The sequence below is a fragment of the Brachionichthys hirsutus genome, chromosome 9 (genome assembly GCF_040956055.1).
Source record: "Brachionichthys hirsutus isolate HB-005 chromosome 9, CSIRO-AGI_Bhir_v1, whole genome shotgun sequence".
In the NCBI taxonomy this organism is placed as follows: domain Eukaryota; kingdom Metazoa; phylum Chordata; class Actinopteri; order Lophiiformes; family Brachionichthyidae; genus Brachionichthys; species Brachionichthys hirsutus.
In genome coordinates, this window is record NC_090905.1 from 11,707,621 (window position 1) to 11,730,732 (window position 23,112).

At 46.4% G+C, this 23,112-nt stretch overlaps 2 protein-coding genes and 1 pseudogene across 2 annotated transcripts; 2 read left to right on the top strand and 1 right to left on the bottom strand.

The window, feature by feature from the left end:
- The first annotated feature begins 3,589 nt into the window (after positions 1 to 3,589).
- On the top strand, positions 3,590 to 5,077 carry LOC137899545 (lymphoid enhancer-binding factor 1-like). The gene is made up of 5 exons (XM_068743582.1): positions 3,590 to 3,940; positions 4,063 to 4,124; positions 4,211 to 4,390; positions 4,538 to 4,676; positions 4,925 to 5,077. Exons 1-5 carry the CDS (start codon positions 3,590 to 3,592, stop codon positions 5,075 to 5,077), a joined length of 885 nt encoding a protein of 294 aa, XP_068599683.1.
- Positions 5,078 to 6,821: 1,744 nt separating this feature from the next.
- On the top strand, positions 6,822 to 7,860 carry LOC137899546 (claudin-9-like; annotated as a pseudogene).
- A 4,198-nt stretch (positions 7,861 to 12,058) lies between these two features.
- ndnf (neuron-derived neurotrophic factor) lies at positions 12,059 to 15,268 on the bottom strand. Its single transcript, XM_068743871.1, has 3 exons — positions 15,069 to 15,268; positions 14,606 to 14,730; positions 12,059 to 13,455 (listed from the first exon to the last, which is right to left on the bottom strand). The coding sequence occupies exons 1-3, from the start codon at positions 15,266 to 15,268 to the stop codon at positions 12,059 to 12,061; spliced, it is 1,722 nt and encodes a 573-aa protein (XP_068599972.1).
- Positions 15,269 to 23,112: the final 7,844 nt, after the last annotated feature.

Sequence of the window (23,112 nt, forward strand, 5' to 3'; positions counted from 1 at the left end):
CATATCCTGTCATCGTCATTTATGTGGGCTGTGTCTCTCCATACCCGACGATTGATCAGCCAGAATGCAGTCCTGGGACCAGTTGGTAAGCCTGTCTTGTTTTGACTTGGTTTTGTTCCATAAAGCAAGTTCAACACAGTTTAAGTTCAGTTTCTGAAACACTGACCTGAGAGAAATGTTGATTTCTCATTGAGATCATTTTTAACATGCCATATTTTATTTTACTTCAAGAAACACAATCAGTCAGAAAATCAAAGTTCTGGGAGAAAAAACAAAAACTTTTAAATGAATCACAAAACGATGAAACACATTGACTGAAACTTTTGAATGAATCCTTTTAATTTCCGTTATTTTTCCAGTATTAATCCATACTGTAATTTGGGGGAAATTTCACTAAAAGCCACAAATGTTCACCTTGTGGTGGCACAGAGAAAAGTCCCAGTCAGGCAGATGCATCCTGTCGGGATAATCAGAGTCTGTTTCAATCGAACCATGTAGCTGTTTCAGACTGGACCAAAGGTGTTTTCCTTACATGGTACCCACAAACAGAACAAAGTATTTGCTTTGGCTTTGAACAAAAACTTGAGCATTTCTTTCAGCGTAACCTCGGGCTACAAAAGGAATGCAATGAAGCACACAGCTTCTCTTTTCTCCTCAAACATCTTTCATCAATTCTGATTAATTCAAACCTGTCTGAGTGAGAGACGCTGATGACACAGCCTACGCAGAGACAACTTGACTTGAAAATCTTGACAATGATAGATTTTTTTTTTTTTAACTATCCATCCAGCCATCCCCTTTCTTGTAGAGGAGAAACGCAATCATCTCGTCTACAGCTGCTTATCCGCCTTGTGGGTCGCAGATGTTGCTGGAGCCTATCCCGTCTGACCACGGGAGAAAGGTGGGGTACACTCTGGATGAGACGCCAGCTCATCATGGTGGCCACACGAAAGACAAAACAACCATTCACACTCACACTCACACCTACGGGCAATTTGGTGTGACCAATTCACCTAAGCTGCATGTTTTTGCAGTTGGAATTTTTATTAACTAAACAGTTTTTGAATCTTAAAACTTTAAACCTGAAGGCACCCAGTCATGGAGCCACTCAGACCGGACTGCCAGTCGAGGCCCTGAGGGCTAAAACTGCAGAAACCACATTTAGGACATGGTGAAGGAAGGGATTGCATTGAAATAAATACATTTCATTTTTTTTTTTTTTTAAGTCAATATTTTCACTGGAGGAAAAACCTCAGTTTGGCAAACGCACAAATGGTTCCATCCAAGATTTTTCCAAATGGATGTGTGCATTTTTCTGAAATCTCTCAAACCTGATACTGCAGATTAAGGGGCCAGACCACCTTTTGTTTCATGTTTCACAACTCCCGCAGTCCCTCACCACCGCTCCCTATTTCAAGGCTGTCGCTGAATATCCAGCAAACCCTTTCCTGAAGCGCCGAGGTCACTGGATAAATGATGTTTTTCATTTGACAACCTCGGGTCGCCATTAAAGGCGGGTCTTCAGAGAATGCTTTTTTTGAAATCGCAGTACTGATGAAGCGTGAACAATTACAGGCACTTAGGAGTGATTTCACAAGCGAGCACAAGAGCGCAGCGGGACCACCCCCTATGCAGCCTGGGTGAGAGGGAGTGATGGCAGTTGATGCACAAAACACGTAAACAGATTTGAGTTTGCAGATGCGCCATGCAGAGGATCCCCCTTCGAGGATCTTCAAATGCATATCATGTGTACGAGATTGCTCACATGTGTGCGTGATAATAAAATTGACCGTCAAGTTTTAAATATACAGTAGGATTAAATGAAAGTCATATTCAGGAGCCAGCGCTTGTGTTTTTTTCACTGCTGGAGTTATCCTAATGGAGATCATGTCAGACAGGCGATGCCGGAGGGCCACTGGTCCCGCTCCACCCTTCCTGAGAGAGGGCTCTTGGTCTGGATGAGGTTGGGAGGAAGGCTCCGGTTTCTGCCTGACTCTTCGCTAAATCAGCGCAATGTAGAGTCGGTTTGGACCTGAGCCTCAACAATGATCTATCCCTGGAGCCACTGAAGTGCAATCATTTTCATCATGGCCTATACTCCGCTCTACCTCACAGCTGGAGCTCCCTCTCTCCTTGCCTGTATGAGATTTCAAACTGCCATAATTTCATTTCGCACTGACTACTTTGCAGATTTTTAAAGGCTGTGGCACCAGTCTAAGGCTGAATCATGTAATCCAACCGCTCCCTGCTGTAGCACCGACCCCAGAGATTGCAGAGCCCCTCATTCAATAGGGAGTTTTCTGCACACAACAGTGTTTTCTTGCTTTTCTGCCATAGAGGTTACGCTCAAAGCTCTCCCACTGTGTCCCTCTGTTTGCTGTCTGTCTCTGTTTGGATTCTGTTTGAGCCTCTCCTCCCTTTTTACAACCTCTGTCCAAAAGTGTCACTCACCTCCAAGTTGAGCAGCAAGTGCATTCATACACACGCACACACGCACACACCTACACACACACTCTCCCGCTGCATGACTTCATGAGACTTTGTGTGTGATTTAATGAGCGCTCCACATGGAGACCCGGTCATGTTGATGTGCAGCAGTGTCCACCGTAATTCATCGGGTCCATCCATGCGGGTTTCATTAAGGGGAGTTTGGCCTTGCGCTTTTTAGCGCTCATTTTTAGCAGCATTTGTTCCTCCATCAACTGCGCCCACGTACAAAATGACAGAACCCACGAGAACCGGCGGATCGCGCGTCCGGAGCCGTAACCTCCTCAAACACCACGTAGATCAGCTGATAGGAGGAAACACACGCACGTCACACGAGCCCTCAAAATAAATGTTCCATCAATTCAGATCATGTTCTTCGTTTTGTTTTGTTTTTTATTGTAAAATGTCTGGTTTATTTAAGGGTATCGCGGGGTGGACGGAACCATCGTGGGGGTCGCCCCCCCCCCCCCCCTCACATTCAATTTAGAAACACGCAGGACGCAGGTATTGAAACACCTGTGCAAATCATGAGCATTGGCGTGCATCAGTGTTACGCGTTGTTGTGACAACCAGCGTAAGTTAGTCACGTTCAAAGCGTCAGTTAGTGGCAGACGTATATAAAGCTGTGGAAACCTGCAGACTCCTCAGTGTTGGCCAGTGGAGCAGAAGGTCAAGAAGCACAGCAGGAGAGAGAAAGAGAAGAGAGATGGAGCCACAACATGTGTGGTGAGCGATCTCTGTCTGGTGATGCGCGTCGGTACCGCAGGAGAACGACGCGCTTCAGTGCGCGGCTCGATGGACGCGTGAAAAGTCTGTTGAAAGTGAATCGCATCACATCAGAAGTGATCTGATTCACTTTCAACACATCAGATACGCAATATTTTTCAAAAACGAGGTGCAAAGTGAAATGTTTGGGTGGTGACTGGGTCAATATTTGATAACAACTTTGTTTTGGATGTTATTAATTGTGGATCAATAAGAGTTTATTTAGATTAAAAAAAAAAAAAAAAAACGTCCTGTCCTCCTGAGCAGTTTATTCAGGACAACGTTTCAGTCCAAACATGATTTCATTAACGCTGTTCCAGAAATGAGCTAACGCTTGATGTGTGTTGCCGGTTGCAGCAGCAAAGCGCCCGAACACGACCTCAGTTATGAGACTGAACAGTCGAAGCGTCCGGACCCACAGAACCAGAGTGCAGACAGTGTTTCCCTGGAGGCGGTACTGAACCTGCTGATGGAGTCCATGCAGGAGGGGGATCTGTGCACGGCGGCACCCAGCAGTGACCCACCAGAGGACCAACAGGGTGCAGCGTGTCCCCCGCAGAATGTCCAGAATGCGGTCCACAGTGACCCCCCCGCTACTCCACCACAGGACATGCCGGGTCAGTTGGGTGAACAGAACCTCCCGACACTGGAGATGTCCAGCAACCCTCAGTTTGCTGCTCCAGAAACAGTAAGTCCAGCCCCAATTCATTTTCTTCTTCTACTTCAATGTAAATGTTTAAGGGGGGGGGGGTAACCCAGGGGACACCTTGGAAGCTCATCTAAGCACCATGTTCTTGCTCATGCATCCAGGTTCAGAACCCCCTGGTGGTGAACTTCCCTGGATTGATGGACCTGCCCATTGTTGGAATGCTGTAAGTGCCAGACAGAAGAATGAAGGCAAGCCGCTGACGGTCTCACGCTGCTTCTGTGATCTAACGCTTGTCTCGTCTCTGTGAAGGAACGGAGAACCGCTCTATGCGCTCCCACCGAACATAGTGGAGCAGTGCTACCGTCCTGCTGCCCCTCCACAGAACCTGTGGGGTCAGTGCCCCGTGCAGAGCATGCCAACAGTGGAGCAGTGCTACCCTCCTGCTGCTCCTCCACAAATGAAACGCCAGGCCCCAAAAACCTCCAAACGGTGAGTTCCCTCTCTCTGGGAATGTTCATCCTGAATGGACTCTTCTTCATTTTCCAATTCAGACTAAAATGTCTTCTACCAACACACGTTGTGAATCATTCTGTTGACTTGGGCGCCCTAAACGCGTGACATGATTCGTACCTACAGCAATTTGGACGACGGCCGTCCCTATGTGAAGAGGCCTCCAAACGCCTTCATGCTCTTCCTGAGGGAACAACGGCCGTTTGTGGACCCCAGCATCAGACGCCTGGGGAGTGGCGCCGTGAATGCAGCGCTGGGGCAGCAGGTAAGACGTTTAGTTTAGGACGTTTGGGGGACGCTCACCTTTCATCAGTTTCGTCTAACAGCGAAATACGCTGCAGAAATGAAAGCCACGGTTTGGACAGAGGCTCCGTCTGCATCCGTGCGTTTTGTAGCGCTGAGCAGAAATGAATCTTTTCCTGTGTTCGCTGCATCATCGCTGCATCATCATTGCGTGTGCTAGTGTGTGTTCCGCGTTATGACCGACTGTGTGTGTTTGTCATCCGTCCACAGTGGAAATCGCTGTCATTGGAGGAGCAAAAGAAATACTACGCTCAAGCAGACGGAGAAAAATTACTGCACCAGCAGCAGCACCCTGAATGGACAGGAAAAAATAACTACGTGAGTAGCGTCACCTCGACGACAACATCGACACCGGTCGTCTGAGCCGAGATCTCACTTCATGTTTGCTTCTGTGCAGGGCAAGAAAATGAAGAGAGAGAGACAGGGAGTGGAACAGAGCAAGAGACAGAGAGTGCAGTGACTGCAGTCTTTAAGCATGCAGATGTAATTCATCTGCTTGAAGACACAACTGTATATAGTCTTTATTGTATATATTCTTTATTGTTATTTGTAATTTTTTTAAAGATCATTTGAAATAAATTTTGTTGTTAAATATTTAAAATCTGGATTTTCCCATTTACTTATAATGGAGGGTATGCATTCAAATTCACTCAGCAAAAATCCCGGCCATAAAGGGGTCCGAGATGCGCTATCATGAAAAATGTCTTCCGGATCTGATCCAGAATGAGGTCAGGAACAAATATTACATTTATTACAAGTCCATTTATTGATTCAAAAATCAGTTAAAAATACACATCAACACCCGATTCACTTTTACATTTTGTGGTTGGTGTATAAAGATGCCGAGAACAATTTAGAACCTTTTGGTGACGATCCAGATCCACCATGTGGATCCAGGAATGTTTAAATACATGACCGGGTTATTTATTTATTGTACCTTGGTGGAGTTTTATCTAACACGTGCTTTTCTACTTATGATTATTGATCCCTACTCAGGAAACACAGGTGCTCTTTCCAGACATTAAATGTTTCTAGCTGAGCTCAGATTTACTGTTGATGTTATTTAAGGCTTTATCTTGGTAGCCAAGCTCTTCCTCCACCCTGTTTGTGTTTATCTACTGATGCACCCCCCCGGCCCCATTCCTAAACCACCATCCACTGCTATCAGGGATATGGAGCAACTTCGTGACTCAAACGTAAAGATGGGGACTCATTACAGAAGGCGTGGTCCCGTTTTTAATCAACATGCCTCATTTTGTCTGCAGTAAACACACACTAAATACTAAACACTTTTTATTGATTTGTCCCTCAGAGGGAAATTTGGTTTACAGCAGTTACAGTCTAACTGTAGTCTGCTGCTGGTCGCCGCGTGCGCATGCGCCCAGGCAATGTGGGTGAAATGTCTTGCTTAAGGACACAACGACAGTGTACACATGTGCCTGAGCCGGGGATCGAACCGCCAACCTCTCGATCATAGGACGACCCAACCACCATCGCCAAACTAAAAAAATGTTTGCACACTCAGAGGCTAAACTGAAAATGTGCTCACATTTTTGAAGAATGTTAAATAAGGGGTTTTTTTTCTTTTTATGTTTGGTTTTATTTTGTTAATTCATGTTGAATCGTTTTACTATGAGGTATGAGGTGAAACTTTGTAATCCGTCTTTGGCCAACTTTCTTTCCGTCCAACATCTCGGACATCTCGTATCCGTTGCTGCTGTTGCGTTTTGTTGGCTGGACTAATGATCAGGAGACGCAGGAGGGAGCCAGAATTGAATACCTGTTGCTTTCATCTTCAAATCTGTAATCTACATTAAGATTTATGTGTTTATATTATTACTAGCTCCAGACCTGGATCCAAACGACTCCCCTCATCAAGCCTCTGAATCACCGGAAGACAACAACACATCTGGCCTGGCGTGCTCCTGGCGTGCATGCGTAAACGCTGCGATACTGTAGAAACGTCCTCATTGGCCGACGCCGTGACGCATTTACCCCTGATTGGCCCAAAGTTTTGGATTTGATCTGAAGTGCCGACATTCTGGAGGTCCCATATAAACGATGAGCGCACGGCTCCGGAGCTCAGACTGAGAGGACCCGCACCGTGCTCGCTGCGTGTTTGGAGTTTTTCGAGATGGCGCTGTGCGTCACAGGTTCCCTGCTGGTGATGATCGCCTGCGGGCTCCCCATGTGGAAGGTGACCGCCTTCATCGACTGAAACATCGTGGTGGCGCAGTCCCTGTGGGACGGTCTGTGGATGTCCTGCGTGGTGCAGAGCACCGGTCAGATGCAGTGCAAAGTCCACGACTCCCTGCTGGCTCTGCCGCAGGACCTGCAGATGGCGCACCCTCACGGTCATCTCCTCCGTGCTGGGGGTGGTCGCCCTCACGGTGACGGTCGCCGGTGCCCAGTGCGCCAGCTGCATCAGGGACGAGCTGGTGAAGGCGAAGGTGGTGAACGCCGGCGGGGTGATCTACATCATCAGCGGGCTGTTCGTGTTGGTGCCGCTCTGCTGGATGGCCAACAACATCATCATGGATTTTTACAAGCCGCAGGTGCCCCCCGTCCAAGAAGAGGGAGATCGGGGCGGCCATCTCCATTGGCTGGGCCTTGAAATCACTCCCGGTCCCTTCTGTTTTTGGACTCTCAAGGAAGCCAAATGCTATTTTTTTTACACTCTTTATAATATTTATAATATAAATCTGTCTGTCTCTCTGGTAGCAACATAACTCGAAGCGTTACGGACGGGTCTCTGACTGCTTTTCTAGTTATGTACATGTAAAGATGCGTCTGCAAAGACAGAAGAGGAAGAGCCTGGTCTCTCTCTCTCACACACACACATACACACACACACACACACACACACACACACACACACACACATGCACACACACACATGCCAACTCTTAAAGCCCTTGATAATGGGATAATCCCGGTAAGATCCAACTGCTGCAAGTATTTGCAGAACATTTGTGACATTATTTTCTAAAAACAAGTTTCATTTCACTAAATTTGGCAGTGACTATGGTGCCAGTTCTCTTATTTTACTAATAGAACAAAAGAATGTTGAAGTATGCCTTTAATCATGTAATCGCCCCGTTTGTTTTTCCGTCAAGATACCTCAAAAGGTTCTGGACGGATCTTGACGAAATGTTCACGAAATGTTGCAACTGTTAGCAGTTGATTACTGACCGATGTTTATGGAATTTGGCACAGTCATGTAGGGTGGGGGCCTCTATCCTACCACCGAGCTTTATCCGTATTAGATCCGGAATGAAGTGCATCATGCATCAAAGCCCTGCACTCATTATCATTCCATTGAAAACCTCATTTACAGATTCAAAAATCTGTTAAAATACACATCAACTCTGATTCACTTTTACTTTTCATGGTTGGTGTATAAAGATACCAAGAACTATTTAGAACCTTTTGGTGATGATCCAGATCACCATGGGGACGGTGTAAATCTAATTAGGAGGGGAATGAGCTGCTCGGCGGAGGCCTGTGCTCTCTGAGTGCTTTTGTAGTTATTCATGTCTCAGTTCTCTGATTAGATGATCAATCACTTTATCACTTGTCTTGCACAGTTCACTGACAGAAATGCTCAAATAATGACCTCATAAAACATCATAGACTAGTCTCCTCCAACACAGAGCTGTGCATTGATGGCAGGGATACGTCCCTACCGCTATGTGAGTGAACTCTTTGCACTGTTTTGGGTGAAGTCATACTTGGCTTAGTTTTTAAAGCTGCACTCTCCCACTGGCTCGGTCCAACAGTGTGTCCACATCCGTACCAGAGACCAAGACTGTCTCTGTCCACAGATGAATGGGGAAGCCTTACTCTCACAGACATCATTCACATGAGCACACCTTGCAAGAATGCTCGCAGCTAGGTGCTGCCCAGTGCCCATAACATAATACTTTTTAAAAAAGCATTCAAAGAGATAATATGACATTTTGGAAAGTGCTTATTCACGTTCATAGTAACAATGATCATAACAATGATAGTAACAAGATTATCTCATTATGAAAAAATGCTGTTCCAGCAGCTCTGATGCTCCATTCTAGTCATCAGCTTTATATTTAATCATAAAAGGGTAAAGAAAGTGAACTGAAGGGGAACATCCAAGCCCATGTTTCCATGCTTTTATTTTGTTAAGGTTTAAACCAGACAAAGTGATCGTTGCTGGTGTTGGATGTGGATGCTGTTACCGTTGGCTAACTGCTACTGCCATGTTTCCAGTCTTTATGTGGAAAGCTAAGATAGAAAATATTTTTTCATCTTCAGCCTTCCAAAAATGAGAGTGGTGCCAATAAGCTCTTCATTTCATGATCGGCGAGAAAGCTTTCAAAAATTCATACATTCCAAAATGATTATTAACTGTTCCTATCGTGCGCTTGATGAAATCTGTGACCCTCTGAGACTCACAGAAATCTGCCTTTTCAGAAATTCAGAAAGTCGAATGCAGCACGCAGCCGAGGCTTAATGGGTTGTTTAGCGTACTTAGATGGTCTTAACTGCTCACATGGGACTGAGCAGTACATTAAACTGTGTAGTCAAACTTGGATTCGGAGCCAGGTCCTCTGTGGGCTCCTGTGATTACTGCACCACTTACCTCAGCGCTACATATCTGTCTCCACTTCTTACCCTGCTCCATGTGCACACACACACACACACACACATATACAAAACGCACGCATCAAAGCCCTGCACTCATTACCACTCAGAAGATAAACACGGACAGCCCAGCAGATGGCCCGGCTCTCGGATAGAGGTCTCTCTCTAAATGTATACTCGTGTGAGTGTTTGTGAGGAGGTCTCCTGAAGCCTGCTGGAAAAAATAGAAGTGTCAGTAAAAAAAAATAATTCCATCCAAGAGCAGAGCAGAGAGCAGGAGATTCTCTAAAGGAGCCAAGGACTTCACGGCAGCTCTTATTCACACGCAGGAGAACATTTGAGCAGAGCTGGCCAACTTTATTTGTAGCACTTTGCAGGGATATCCATGACTCTCCCGCAGCTCTCTGGAAGATCCTCCACATTATTCCAGAGCGGCGGCAGGTTAATGGAAGCCAGGTGGAGCCTCCCTGCGTTTGCTCTGGCCGGGAACGCTGGATCGACAATGAGTTGTGGTTGGCGAATTTGAGTTTAAGCTACCCAGAATCAGGGTCGCGATGGAAACGTGGCAATTCAAGAGCGACAGCGGCTTTTCTTAGCCACAAACGAAAGAGCATTTCCATTCACCTGCGAGACTGCTCTTAATTGGAGCGTGTGGATACGTGCACTGACGTGCGTCTGGCTTTTCTCTCCGCTTAGTTGTGGTTAGCTGTCTAATGGTTAAATGGTATTGCGAGTCACCACTTCTTCCAAAGTTGAAGCCTGTTTTTTCCACGCTAAGATGAGGGTGTCGGTGAAAAGCACCAACTGCTGTAGACTAGGTGGGATCTTTAAGAGCGTACCATCTTTTTTGTGTGCATTTTGAAATAGTGAAATAAATAAAAAGAATATTGTAGAAAAGACAAAAGGAATGATTTTCATTATTTTATCATTCTAAATTTTGGGAGTTAAGTAGAACTCTTATTTAATTTAATTGCTTGCTGTTTTTAAAATGTTTTTTTTTAACGCATTTGCTCTCTGAAATTTTTAATCCCTTGACAATTACAACACAATTTTCTTCATTCTGGAAACAGAACTCCAGTCTCCTCAGGCTCATGATTAGTGATTAAGAAGCTACACCAATTTAGAAATAGCCTCTAGTATATTCAGTCCACCATGTTGTTTTTACAATGTTCCTACAGTGGCCCAGAATGGACAAACCAACCTCTGGCTCTGCAGATGGTCTTTTCAGTTTATATGTTGCTGGTTTCTCCTGTACTCTTCGAGAAAGAATAACTTTTAAAAGATGAAGCACTTAATTGTTCCTCATACGACGGTGGTGGCGACGGTGACACCGGTGGTTGAGCGGGTCGTCCTATGATTGAGAGATTGGTTGGCACATGTCCACTGTTGTTGTGTCCTTGGGCAAGGCGCTTCACCCACATTGCCTGTGTGAATGTCGGTGGTGGTCAGGAGGGCCGATGGCGCAAATTGGCAGCCTCGCTCCTGTCAGTCTGCCCCAGGGCAGCTGTGGCTACAACAGTAGCTTCAGTATGGAGTGAATGAGTAATGCACAATGTGGAGTGCCTTGAAAAGCGCTATATAAAATCAATGCATTATAATTATTATTCTACATGAGAAAAGTCGAATTTCAAAGCAATAAAAGAAACTCTTCCTCAGATTTTACAGTTAATTTACTGCCTCTTTGAACAACATTCTAAAAATACTTTGAACACAGGTGTTTTACTACACTGATGAAAGGAGTAGTAAAACATACTGTGTTTATTGAAATGTTTATCAGGGACATGCCTGAAGTTCAGTGGCGTATTCTCCCTCACAGAAAGACGGTGGAGTTTGCATGTTCAACGGAGGCAAATTTGTGATGCTAAAATGTGACCCGCGTTTTTAAACGCTAAGCGCGTGCACGCGTTTTCATTCCCGGAGACACGACTGTAATGTTAACGACTTGGCAAAAGAACATGACACCCAGAGTGACGGAGGGATTACTCATACTATATTTAGTGTTTATGTACAGGAATATTGGCAGGACATCTCTGGACACGTGACACACACACACACACACAGCTATACAGTGATAATAACACAGATCTCCAGCACAAAACACAATTTACAAGATGGGCTCTACAGCAAACACTGGCTGAGATACACAAGGGAAAGTCTGGACTACGACAGCCTCCTCATAAAACTGGAATTTCCTCGCAATCGTTATTATTGTCATCAAAAAAAAAAAAAAAACAGACAGTCAAAAAGAGAGAGACAAAAAAAGTATAAAATAATTTAAATTTCTTCCTAAAACACGTAGTGAATATGCAGCGAGAGATCTATACAATGCGGCTACTGGACCTCCTCCGGTCGACGCGATTTCAAACATAAATATGACAAGACAAGCGCGAATGTCGTGCAGCAACGAAGAAACGCACAGGACGAGAGATGATCTTCTTTGAAGTTCTGCCTCCCCAGTGGCACCGTGGTGTCAAGAAGGACGAGGCTGGCAACAAAGCGCCTGGCGCCGTGGGCCGCCCGGAGGGGCCAAGATGAAATGTAAACATAAATATACAGGTGGATCTCTCTCGCTCTCTCTACAAACAGTTCAGTCACTGCCACAGGCCCCTCCGCTGTGTGAGTAGTCAGTCTGTATACACTCTTTAGTAGAATATCACTTAGAGTTAAATAAACTTATTTCATATATATATATATATATAATAGATTTATCCTATGCAGAGTCGTTTAGCAGTACTTCCTTGTTTTGACCAGTTTGCTCTGGTATTTCACCGAGTGGCCGCTGTGTCCCACCACGTAAACGTCCAGCAGGTAGCTCTTGCCCGGCTCCAGACCCGTGATGGTCTCTGTTGTTACGGCTTTCTGCAGGTTGGGGCTGTGGAAGTACTTGCACAGGACCTTTTCTGACTTCCTCCGGGTCTCTGGCCCGGCGCACTGGTTTTGCTCCCGCCGTCTCTGCTCCTCGCCGTAATTGTCGCCCACCTCTTTGCGGTAAATGCAGTATTTGTTGCGATCCTGTGTGCCCAGCCAGGCCACGGTGGCGGAGGAGCAGGTGCGCAGCTTGTCAAAGGCCTTAATGCGCGTGTCCTCTGGAAGCGACGGGAAGGGGTGTTTGCTGCTGGGTCGTGTGGTGGCGAGCATCTTCAACGTGGAGGCCCCTTTCCTGCTGCCCCGCAAACGGATCAGGTACTTGGCTTTTGGCTTCCCCCTCAGCTGGAATTGCCGTACGCCCTCCACGTTCTGGGAGAGCAGCAGCTTGCCATCGCGCCTCACCTGCACCTGCACGGCATCCAGACATGTGTGGACATAAAGAGTGACCCTTTGATGGGAGGACACCGGGGCAAAGCGCAGAAACTTGGTGCCCTTCCTCTTGATGAACACGTCGGACACTTTGCCGTCCTTCAGCTCCACTGTTTTCTGGCGAGCCTCCTCTTTGGTGCGGGCGAATGTTCCCACGTACGCTGTGCTTGTATTGGTTGCCGAATTCACGGCAAACACATCAAAGTAGTATTGCGTGTCTGGTTTCAGGTCTGAAACGGTGAAAATGTTCTTATTGCCAATACACACCTTCTGAATGTCGGAAGCTTTGGGTCTGACTGTGTAAGCCCGTGAGATTTTGTTACTGGTGAGGCCTCGGTCTTTGCCGAAACCAATGTCGGCGGGAACAAAGCCAAAGTGAGCAAAGTCAAATGGGCTGAAGTCTCTACCGGGTTTTGGAGCCAGCATGAAGGCATCATCAATGCTCATCTTAGCTTCGGCTGCACACATGCTCTTGAAATTGTGCTCTTTGTTGATCACTACACAGTACTGGACAGGCTGTCCCATCAGAAAGCCCGTCGGCGTTGGCTTCCAGGCCAGGGTGACAGTGGTACGACCCAACGCGGTCACATCCACGCGAGGGTCGTAGGGCAGCTCCGGGTAAGGCTGGTCAGACTCTGGGGTTGTTGTGGCGTACACCTTGAAGTTGCTGTCTTTCTCTGTGGACAGCAGCTCCAGCTGGTAGAGGCCAGAAGGCGTGCTGGTCGCCACGTAGGACTCCACATCGTTACCCTTGTAGGCAAAAAGCTCCGTCCCCTCGTCTACCGTCACCTGCTGCCTCTGCTGGTCCAGCGGCTCAGGCTCTCCTGGAAAAGGAACACAAAGAGGCACAGCATGAGCTCTTTGATCAAGGTAGTACATTTATAGAGCAAAACCTGACCGCTCTGGTATTGTGGCCTTTAAAATATGTTTCTCTGTTATTTATTTTTTTATTTGTTGCTGTTGTTGCGTTGATGAAAAACAAATGTCCACCCATGTTGAAATTTTCAATTTATTGATGCTTATGAGGCTATGATAAGGTTCTACAAGCCTTACAGATGATTAGCCTCTCGCACAGCAGCCATGTTTTCACTCCAAAACACGCCCGAAGATCACAGGCCCGCATTCACTCGGCCCTTCTAGGGAAGCTGTGCAACAAAGGGGTGCCTTGTAAGCTCCTACGTGCGAGAGACAGCCAAAGCGTAATATTATTTTTGTCAACCAGAGAGTGTGCTCAGTGGTGTACTAAAAATGAATACTCCAAAATCTACTCCCACAAGACTAACAAGAGCAAGGAAGACAGGAAGAGGTTCACTGGTTCAGCTATTAATCCAACACCTCTGTTCAACGGCGCTGCGTGCGCCGGGTCCAAATCGGACATTTTGTCCTCTGCTTACGGTTGAATTCTTTTCTCTTGAGGCAAAGCCCACGTTCTTCGCCAGTTTAACAATGCCATAAATCATCGTGTGGCATTTGATCTGACAAGAGCACAGACGCGAGTGCAGGTGCTCGGGTATTGATATTCAAATACATAGCTCACATCACACATATCTAAAACCACCACACTTTGGTCATGCGGCAAGATCTCCTGTGCTGACGGACGACCTCCAGATGGTGAAAGTTGAAACGGGGCATAGGAAAGAAGAAAAGAAAAAAAGGAAAGGATGGGAATAGGGAAGACAGACAGTCAGAGCGCATCAGGATTTACCTTATGAAAGGCAAGACAGCTTAAGTAAAGGGACGTAACGTCTTTGATTCAGTTGGGTGACTACTACAGCCGAAAGGGGCCCCTCTTTGAAATTATAGACATCAGGCTGAGCCAAGTCAGACACATCATAAGTGGTCAGACTAGACACTGCGACTGTGACTTAATTAAAACCCACCCAAACACAAAGCCTAACATCACTGCGTAGCTTAATTGTGTGTGGGGAATCGTGATATTTCCACATAACGTGTCATTAACCTCTTCCACTATACCTGATCCCTCCCCACTGGCCTCCTCTGGCAGCTCCTGAAGGGTGAGTTTCCACTCCAGGGGCGCATCACAAGGTGTCACAGTAACAGACAGGGGTGTGTTGTCTTCCTCCACCACAAAGTAGTACCTGTGGAAAATAACACGTATCACATTTCGACATTATCCAAACTAACGTTGGGGGATAAGGCTGAAAATAAGGCACACCATTCTATTAGTGCTACTTACCTTGAGCTTTCTCTGAGCTAAGCAGAGAATCAAGGACTCAAGCAAGACCTTGTCATTTATTATTTAGCTTTGCACCTACCTAACAGCTCGCGTTACAGAGCAACATGCGATGCTTCCGGTCTATTTACAGGAAATGTAAATAGACTGGAAATGTCTTACTCTGAAATCCGCTCCGTTCTGCGCTAAAATATATAGACAATGATAAGGATGACGTACTTCATTTAGTACTGCTTGACTGACCTTTTGGGCGTGTCCCTAAAGAGGTAGCCGCTGATCTCAGCTCCATCGGGAATGACAGAGGAGTCGTGGAACAGGGACTTGTCTCTGATTTGCATCTGGAATAGTCCTTCATCTCTTGTGGGCAGCTTCTGGGCCACCGTTCCCAAACCCAGCAGCAGCAGCAGCAGCACTGCCACACTCCAAACTTTATACTGCCTCATTCTGGAAGACAAAAAAAAAAAGATGCCTCATTAAAGAGCGTGTTTTTCATTTTTAATTGAATAGTTTTTGAACATTTGACAAACACTTTTATGTTGGATTTGCTAACAGCTCGCCTCGCTCGGGGAAAAGTCTGGCACATAGCTATACCTAGAACCACATTTTGTCATTGCATCTCTACTTTTAATCAAGAGTGAGATTTAGAATAATAACTGGCCAGAGCTGTAGGTGCACGCTAAGATAAGTGTAACCGGATGGGATGTAATTAGGCAGGCAGGTGTGGGAGGGAGCACCTGTGGCCCATTTGCCACTGATTGGGGGGGGCGTATATAGGTGCTTCCCTTCCCTCGATCCTGTCTTTGTGTTTTCCCCGTCAAAGGCAGGTTGGCCGTAGACTGCCACTGCCTTGTCTCTCCTTTTCTTCTGTTTGTAGAGTGTTTTTAGAGCGTTAAATAAATATTTTGAATTGTTGAGTGCCGTGCTGGTCGTCACTGTGAGCGGACCTGTGGTTGGGGAAACCCGCTAAAACGAACTGGGGACCAAAGGAACAAAAAAATAGATCTTTAGGTTGCAAGTCCTAAAGTGGCGTTGTCGGCAAAGGTCGGACCGTTCGGCCCCATATTCCCAACGCCACATAAGCTAATACAGTCCTGCAGAGGGATATGGAAGTGCTGCCAACCTTCTCATCTAGCTCTTAACCAGAAGAAGACCTCAAACATAACTGAACAGTAAACGCAAACAACTTTAGCGGTCCTGGCATTGTTAAGATCCAACTGTACGGTTTGTTCAGACGAGGTCATGTTTAGACGCGGGGAGTCAAATCAATCGTCTCACGAAAGTTCTTTAAAGAAAATAAATGCTGTTATTCTCAAAGTGTCTTTTTGTGTGATGATAAATGATCAATCAGTGCATCGGTGTCGTAAATGTCTGTTTTTGGTGTTGTTTTTATTTCCTCTTTCCCAATTCATTTTAACCTGAATCAACATTTCACATAAAAACCGAGTGGCAGCACAGACGACGTCGTTCAGGGAATTGCTGTGAAGACGCGGGGAAGGTGCAATGAGTGCACCCCCGCTCTGATGAGGAAGGGAGCTTTAAATGCTGAAGCACAAGACATTCCTAGAAACTCCAGGGAACCACACGATTTCATAAAGCTCTTCATATAAAACATCCCCACATCCATGCCATTTAAGTTTTATTGATGCAAATACAAAAATGCTGAGTGTTGTGGTCCACAGATGGAGCTGTGGCCCACGATGAGGTGCGGCTGACCGTGGCTGAGTGCCTCTCACGTATCCCCTGTCTATTGATTTTGCCCCATTGATTGCAGCTGATGGGAACACCAAATCCCTTGTGATTTAATCAGTGTAATGATGGCAGATTAGCCAGATACTTTACTGCCATTTACTGCAAGCGAGGTGGTGTCCTTTTAATGACCCCCCTCTCCCTTTCTCTGCTCGCCCTCCCTTGTCTGTCTCATTCCCTTGATGGCAGTTTTTCATCACAGCAAACACAGTCTTTCACAAATATTACAGCCTTTGCACTTTACTTTGTGCGCCTCTGTTCCCTCCACACAGGACCCAGGTTCAAAGCTCCACCCGACAAAAATGGCTTCGTTGCTTCATTACGTGTCTTTAAATTACGGGACCAGGGGGAAAAGCCCTTTGCGGTGTCTGTCAGTGTATCTGTCGCTGCTCTTGTCTGAGCCCAGCCTCCCGTCACACCGCCAAACTTCAGAAGACTAAAAGAAAGCCATCTAAGTGGTACTTTGAGGTTTGACTCACACGGAGAGTGGAGATTCTTATCGCCCCGGCGTGTCTCTCCACTTCAGAAGCGTGTCGGTCGGAACAAAGACATGCCTATTAATACTCAAGGCGGCGCTGAGGCTGCATCTGCAGAGCCATTCAGAGCTGCCTGTCATTACAACATCCCCAAACACCACACAGGACCAGCGAAGGTCCCGACCCCCCCCGGCCCCCCCGGCCTGCTCTGTCCACCACATTGATGTCATTACACGTAATGTCTGCTATCACTCCCACAGTCAGGGTTTTATCGCTACCACCATTAGCACATTTGATGTGTGCTGTCAGGGCACTCCTCACATGGCTGAACTTCTCCCACATTCACTGAACCCCTCAGTCTATTGACAGTTCATATTGCAGAGAGATGACAACTGAGCATTGGCGCGGTTGTGCTGCAGGGCCGGTGCGGTTGCACGGACCAGCGCAGAGTCAACATGGTCACAAAAGGCTGCATTGGATCCGCTTTCACATGCGAGGACTTTGCCATTCTCGTGCCACAGAGTTCCCTCACCGAAATAACACATCAAAAAGGCTGCATCTGGAACATATAAAGGCTGATGTCTAATTAGAATGGCAACGAATGTATGATCGCAATGTCAGGAACGGATCATTTTGAGGCGAAGTCTCCCACATTCATGTCAACTTTGTTTAGCCGTTGTTGGGTTGTTGTTTTTTTATCTGATTCTTTTTGCATTCAGAGTTTTTTGTTTCACTTTTTGTGGACGTTGCCAAGCATTGTGGGCTAAAGACATCCTGTATATTCTAATTCTAATTACAAACTGTGCACGGTGTAATGGGATTAAAGGACAAATACCGCTTTCAGCGATTTCACCGAGGGAGGAAATAGCGATGATCTTCTTTCCCATGACTGTCTTTTAGGCTGTCTCAATACCACATGCATAGATTTCGATAAGTCCTAGTTTAAAAATATATATATATAATTCATACGCCTTTTGGTATCATGTTTAAAAAAAATCAGATACACAAAATAGCAATGTTTTTTTTCCTTAAAATAATAAATAAAAATACAACCTACAGAAAGATTCACCAAACATTGATTGTTGATACTTGTGCAGCTTTAGTTCTGTTTTTTTATGGCTTTGGTGCTTTTATTACTGTCAAATGCTGATAAGGTATCACTTTGAGCATGTGGTATTATAAAAAGGATTGAAATATCATTACATCTGACAACATCACCAAAGTATCGACTAAATAGAGAGTTGTCCGGCCCCTCTGCATTCCTCTGTGAGGACTACATTTCAATCACTGAGCTAACAGCTTCGACCCACTAGTTCGGGGTCATCACAAAGTAATCATGAGCAAAGCCGAAAACCAAATGTTCACGCTGTCTTTTACCTCTCCCAGATGGACGCAGTACATTTTCTGTGACCTCAGTCAATAGCGTAATTAAAATAATTCACAATGTACTCATGATTAAAGCAAAAAAATATATATGTTGCATGTAATAATTCAGCCACCTGATCAACCCATGCGAGTGCGCTTTCCTGCAGGAGCACGGTGATTATAAGTGCTCTATTTCCATGCTTGGAGATGGAACGCAGGACATGCATGTATCCCATGCCCTGTCGTGTGCATGTGTGTGCACCAAGAATGCCCTGACCCCCCCCCCCCCCCCCTTTCTCTCCTCACTTTGTTTAACCGGTCTCCCGCTCTCCTTCCCTCCAGCTCCTTGTCAAATCGGATAAGGCTCCTGCCTTCTGCCACATGGAGCTCATTAGCAGAACGGGAGGGAATAAAAGACAGTTTAATTTCAACACAAATAAAGAGACATTTCAGATTCCACCCAACAAGACGCCTGGCGGGGCCCGCGGGACCGAAGCCTGTGTGTTTTCTTTGAGGAAGTCTGAAGGCAGATTTATGGTGGGTCCTCGGTAGCAAGCTCCATCACTGCAGTCACTTCAGGGCCAGTGGTGGGGATTGGAGTGGGGCATATACTTATACACGGGGCTATGAGCCATGCATGGAACCAAACAGGACCTGTGCTATAGGCAGGCCAAACCAAAGCTCTGGTGCTCTTGGACGGCTGAACAGCTCATTCATTAATTGGTAGGGACTGTGGCGAGGGCTTGTTTCCAATGATGGATATTTTTATCTGCTGTGTGTGTGTTTCCACATGTGGGTGTGATTCCAAACCCCTCACATTCCGGCATTCCACTGTGTATATAAGTTAAAACCATCACTCGGGACCTCGCCATCCGCAACATCACTCACAGTTTGAGTTTCTGAGCCGTCCACATCTTCAGAACCACGAAATCTGGCACAGTAACATGACAGAGAATAGAGCCCAGTTTCCTTCTGCCCCGCCCCTCCCTCCTTTCCTCTTTATAGTCCATCTCTGGAGCTCGCATTTAGCCCGCATCCTGGAATGTCTCTGTGAGGAGGGTCAGGTCGCAGGGCCGCTTTCTGCCTTAGAAAAACCCCATTCAGATAGGAGCGAGGATGGGGGTGGGGGGGTGGGGGGGGGTTGTGGTGGCTCTGACTGATGCGCAGGCATTGTTGGCTGCAGGGGTGATTAAAGATTACAAGAGAAAATGCCCCATGGGAAAGTCATCCACCCACTGCCCATCATCCGGGGCACACATGCCACCAGGCCTGGCGGCGTCGTGGGAAATGAGTCAATCACGCTCCGTGATGTTGTGTTTGGAGTCAGAGAAGGGGAAGCACAGACAGAAAGCCTGTTCAGCAGCCAGTGTGAGGGTGAGCCGCTCCGGCCTCTGCCTGTTGTCCATCTGAGGCAGCATAATGGGGGGCTTTGCAAAATGAATGCGCCAGGATCGGGGAGCAGAGTGTGGGTATGATGAATAATGTAACAAGGACATAAAAACTCGCGTCCTTAATCTTCCAGCAGTGACTTTGGGTGTGTGGCACAAAGGCGGCACGGAGGAGACAGTATTTACACCGCAGCGTGTCACTTCTCTGGACGCGCACGGCTACAGCGACGCTGGCGGAGTTCTTTCAGCCAGCGCGTTTTCATATGCAAATCGTGGTTTAGTTACGGTATGCCACGCAGACCTTCCCATTTTTAGACTTTTTTTTTTTTTCATGATTCGTTCTCATGAGAAAGTAGCAGGGAGGCAGCGTGCGTGGCGTCATCGTGCTACTAAATGCATGTTATTCCAATCCCGCTCCGGGTATGTCTCATTAAACACAGGCTGGGATGAGAGCGCCCACATGGACCGGATGAGGAAAACAACTCCCAGCACGTCATCAATCTGTCTCCATTCATTTTTATGTTTTTTTTTATTGAGGAGACGGTGCACTTCCTCTTATCAGGCGCTCCTCCGCTCCGAAATGCGCGCCTGCGCTCCTACAGGTGCGTGAGAGCGCCCGAAAGGTGTCCTTGCGCGTTTAAACTGTGCGCTATCCTTTTACGCTTTGCAGCAAAACACTTGGATGGAGAGAACACACTGTCGCCCGTGGGAGCATGGGAACCGTTTTGGAGGGTTTTTAAAAGTTCGCCGGTTTGACGGTCCTCCTCGGCGGCGGCGGACGCGATCCAAACCACAATAAGGTCAGATTTAAGAACCACGCGAGTTCGGGCTTGATTGAAATGTGTTGGAAACTTCTGTACTTCCCGGAGTTGTAAACCGCAAAACCTCTTCCCCTCTCTTTCTCTTTCTTTCTCTCTCTCTCTCTCTGGCAGACGCTTCAAAGGCATCACTTTAATCCCTCAATTTATTCGGAGCGCTTGGAAAAATAAAAAGTCCGAGAAAAGTTCAAATAAGTAGAGAGACGTTTTTTTTCCTCCCACCTCCTAACGCGCGCTGGATCAGACGCGCCGCTGCACCCCAGATCGATAATGCGAAACAACAACAACAATCTTTACGTGAGACGTCTTACCTCTCTGCGGACGTGACGGCCACGTTATCTGGAGGATGTTTCTTGCTCCCAGTCTCTCTGCTATGACCCGAGATTAAAAATGCGCCTCACAACTCAAAAGGAAAAAAAATCAAAAGTTGTTGTCCAGTAGTTCCCTCAGTTTTCACTTCTATTGTCAGTTCTTATCAATCGGATTAGGCGCAGCGCTGGTGCGTGTTTGCAGTTTCCTTGAGGATTTGACTGGTCTCCGGTGGGCAGGAGTGTGTGTGAGTGTGTGTGCGTGTGCGTGTGTGTGAGTGGGTATCCTGAGTGCTGGCAGTGCGTCCCTCCCCTGCCGCGCTGCTGCTATTGAAACCTCCACTGGATTGGAGGCAAACTGGTGCGAACTTCTTCCCTGCGCTCTGTGTAGGAAAACTCTGAGACACAGAGCCAGCCCACCCCTTCAGCACACCACGCACACACACACACATGCGCACACACACTTACGCACACACACACACACATTTAGGACCGACTTGCTCCAGGGTTTGACTGGCCCTTTGGAGCAGGAGTCCTGCATGCAGACAGCGTGGAGGCACCGGAACATACATCTAGAGGCGACCGGCTTTCCCCCCCACTTACTTTTTATTTCCTCTGTTTACTCCGAGGCTCCTTGAAATTATTACTTAGGGCAGAAGCCACTTGGAGAAGTCACGCAAGCCTGGCGGCTCTGTCTTGTGGGGGCCTGAGAGCTGGTTGCGCACGAAAGCATCTGAATGCGCGCCCTCTGGGTGAAAAACCGCTTCCTCAGTGACATGTATTGGGGCCCCATTGCAAAGTCCTTGACTATCAGATGCTTAACAGTTAGGTATTAGTGTTGTTATCTCCTGCCGAGGAAGCAAATGTTTACCCGCGATAAGAACCAATGACTGTCTCGGAACTGAATGGCCCCAAATTTATGACTTGATGGGGGGTCCGTGTAGGATGAGCAGACTATCGAGATTTAGGGGATGCTACCGTTTCCCCCGCCAGAAGGACATGACCTGCTGCAGACAGCATTCAGATTGATGCAGGATCTGGATTATTGCGTCTTAATCTGCTAATTAGACTATTTATTAAATGCTGCATTCACTTGGGCTCCCAAATGAGACATCAAGTAGTTATATCTTGTTTGAAACATGAACAAAAAGCGGCTCATGTTAATAATTAAATGTTAAATTTACTGTTTAAATAGAGCTGTTGGATTAGAAGTATAGAAGACACATCTTCATTTATATGTTTCAGCAGGAAGTCGTGGTTTAGGGGGCAACATTCTTTAAAACATCGAAATACAGCAGCCTTCTAGTCGCTATTCAATAACTGCGTTAGTACATTCACTGAACTTCAGAGTGCTGCACAGTGTTGGTGCAAGAGCGCCATCTTGCGTCTGATGCGAGAAGCATTGAAGAAAACGGATTATTTGATATTGGCATGCACATTTCAGATTAGAGATGGTTTAATATTGACGTCACATGATTGACTTGTTTTTTGTATTTTGTAGCATTATCTCGTGTGTCTTGCCCCCCCCCCCCCCCCCCTCACACACTCACACACACACCATCCCTCTGACAGCAGAACCTTTTAAATATATATACAGACAGGGAGTACTGATGCATTATTATTATTTTAGAAAGCAGCACACAGGTGAACACATGTTATTGATGTCTGGGTTCATGATCGATGCCATCCTTGGGATTAAAAACAGATCAAACTGAATTTGTTTTGAATCAAACCAAAAAGCTGTAAAAAACAAAGCCACTCTATATCCTCAATAATAACACACACACACACACACACAATTACTGAAGGATATTTTCACTAAACGTTTATTCAACTGAGACACTTGTGCTCATTTCTAGCAACACACGTTCTCAAGTTTAGGAACCCATATTATTAAATTGTTTCCATGTGTCCTGAATGCAGCTAATCTTGAATGAATGTAAAGTAGCTGTGAGGTAACGATCATTAATTGACACCCATCAGTCATTGACTAATCAGTCGCCAAAGTTGGGCCACTGGACATTTGACCAGTTGGTATTCACCCTGCCTTGATTCATGCATTAATAACATTCTATTAGCGAGCGCTTACGTTTAGAACTATGATTTTACTGCCTTGAGCACTGGCTGCGGAAACAGCCCCAAACATTGACAAGTGAAATCAACAATATAATCACCGCCTGATAAAA

What these genes read in the sequence shown, in the direction of transcription:
- LOC137899545 (XM_068743582.1), top strand. Translation starts at nt 3,590, where the DNA reads ATGTGTGTTGCCGGTTGCAGCAGCAAAGCGCCCGAACACGACCTCAGT. An exon ending in CTGCCCATTGTTGGAATGCT is followed by an intron (nt 4,125 to 4,210) that starts GTAAGTGCCAGA and finishes GTCTCTGTGAAG; the next exon opens with GAACGGAGAACCGCTCTATG. An exon ending in GCCCCAAAAACCTCCAAACG is followed by an intron (nt 4,391 to 4,537) that starts GTGAGTTCCCTC and finishes TCGTACCTACAG; the next exon opens with CAATTTGGACGACGGCCGTC.
- ndnf (XM_068743871.1), bottom strand. Translation starts at nt 15,268, where the DNA reads ATGAGGCAGTATAAAGTTTGGAGTGTGGCAGTGCTGCTGCTGCTGCTG. An exon ending in TTTAGGGACACGCCCAAAAG is followed by an intron (nt 14,731 to 15,068) that starts GTCAGTCAAGCA and finishes TATTTTCCACAG; the next exon opens with GTACTACTTTGTGGTGGAGG. An exon ending in GGCCAGTGGGGAGGGATCAG is followed by an intron (nt 13,456 to 14,605) that starts GTATAGTGGAAG and finishes TTCCTTTTCCAG; the next exon opens with GAGAGCCTGAGCCGCTGGAC.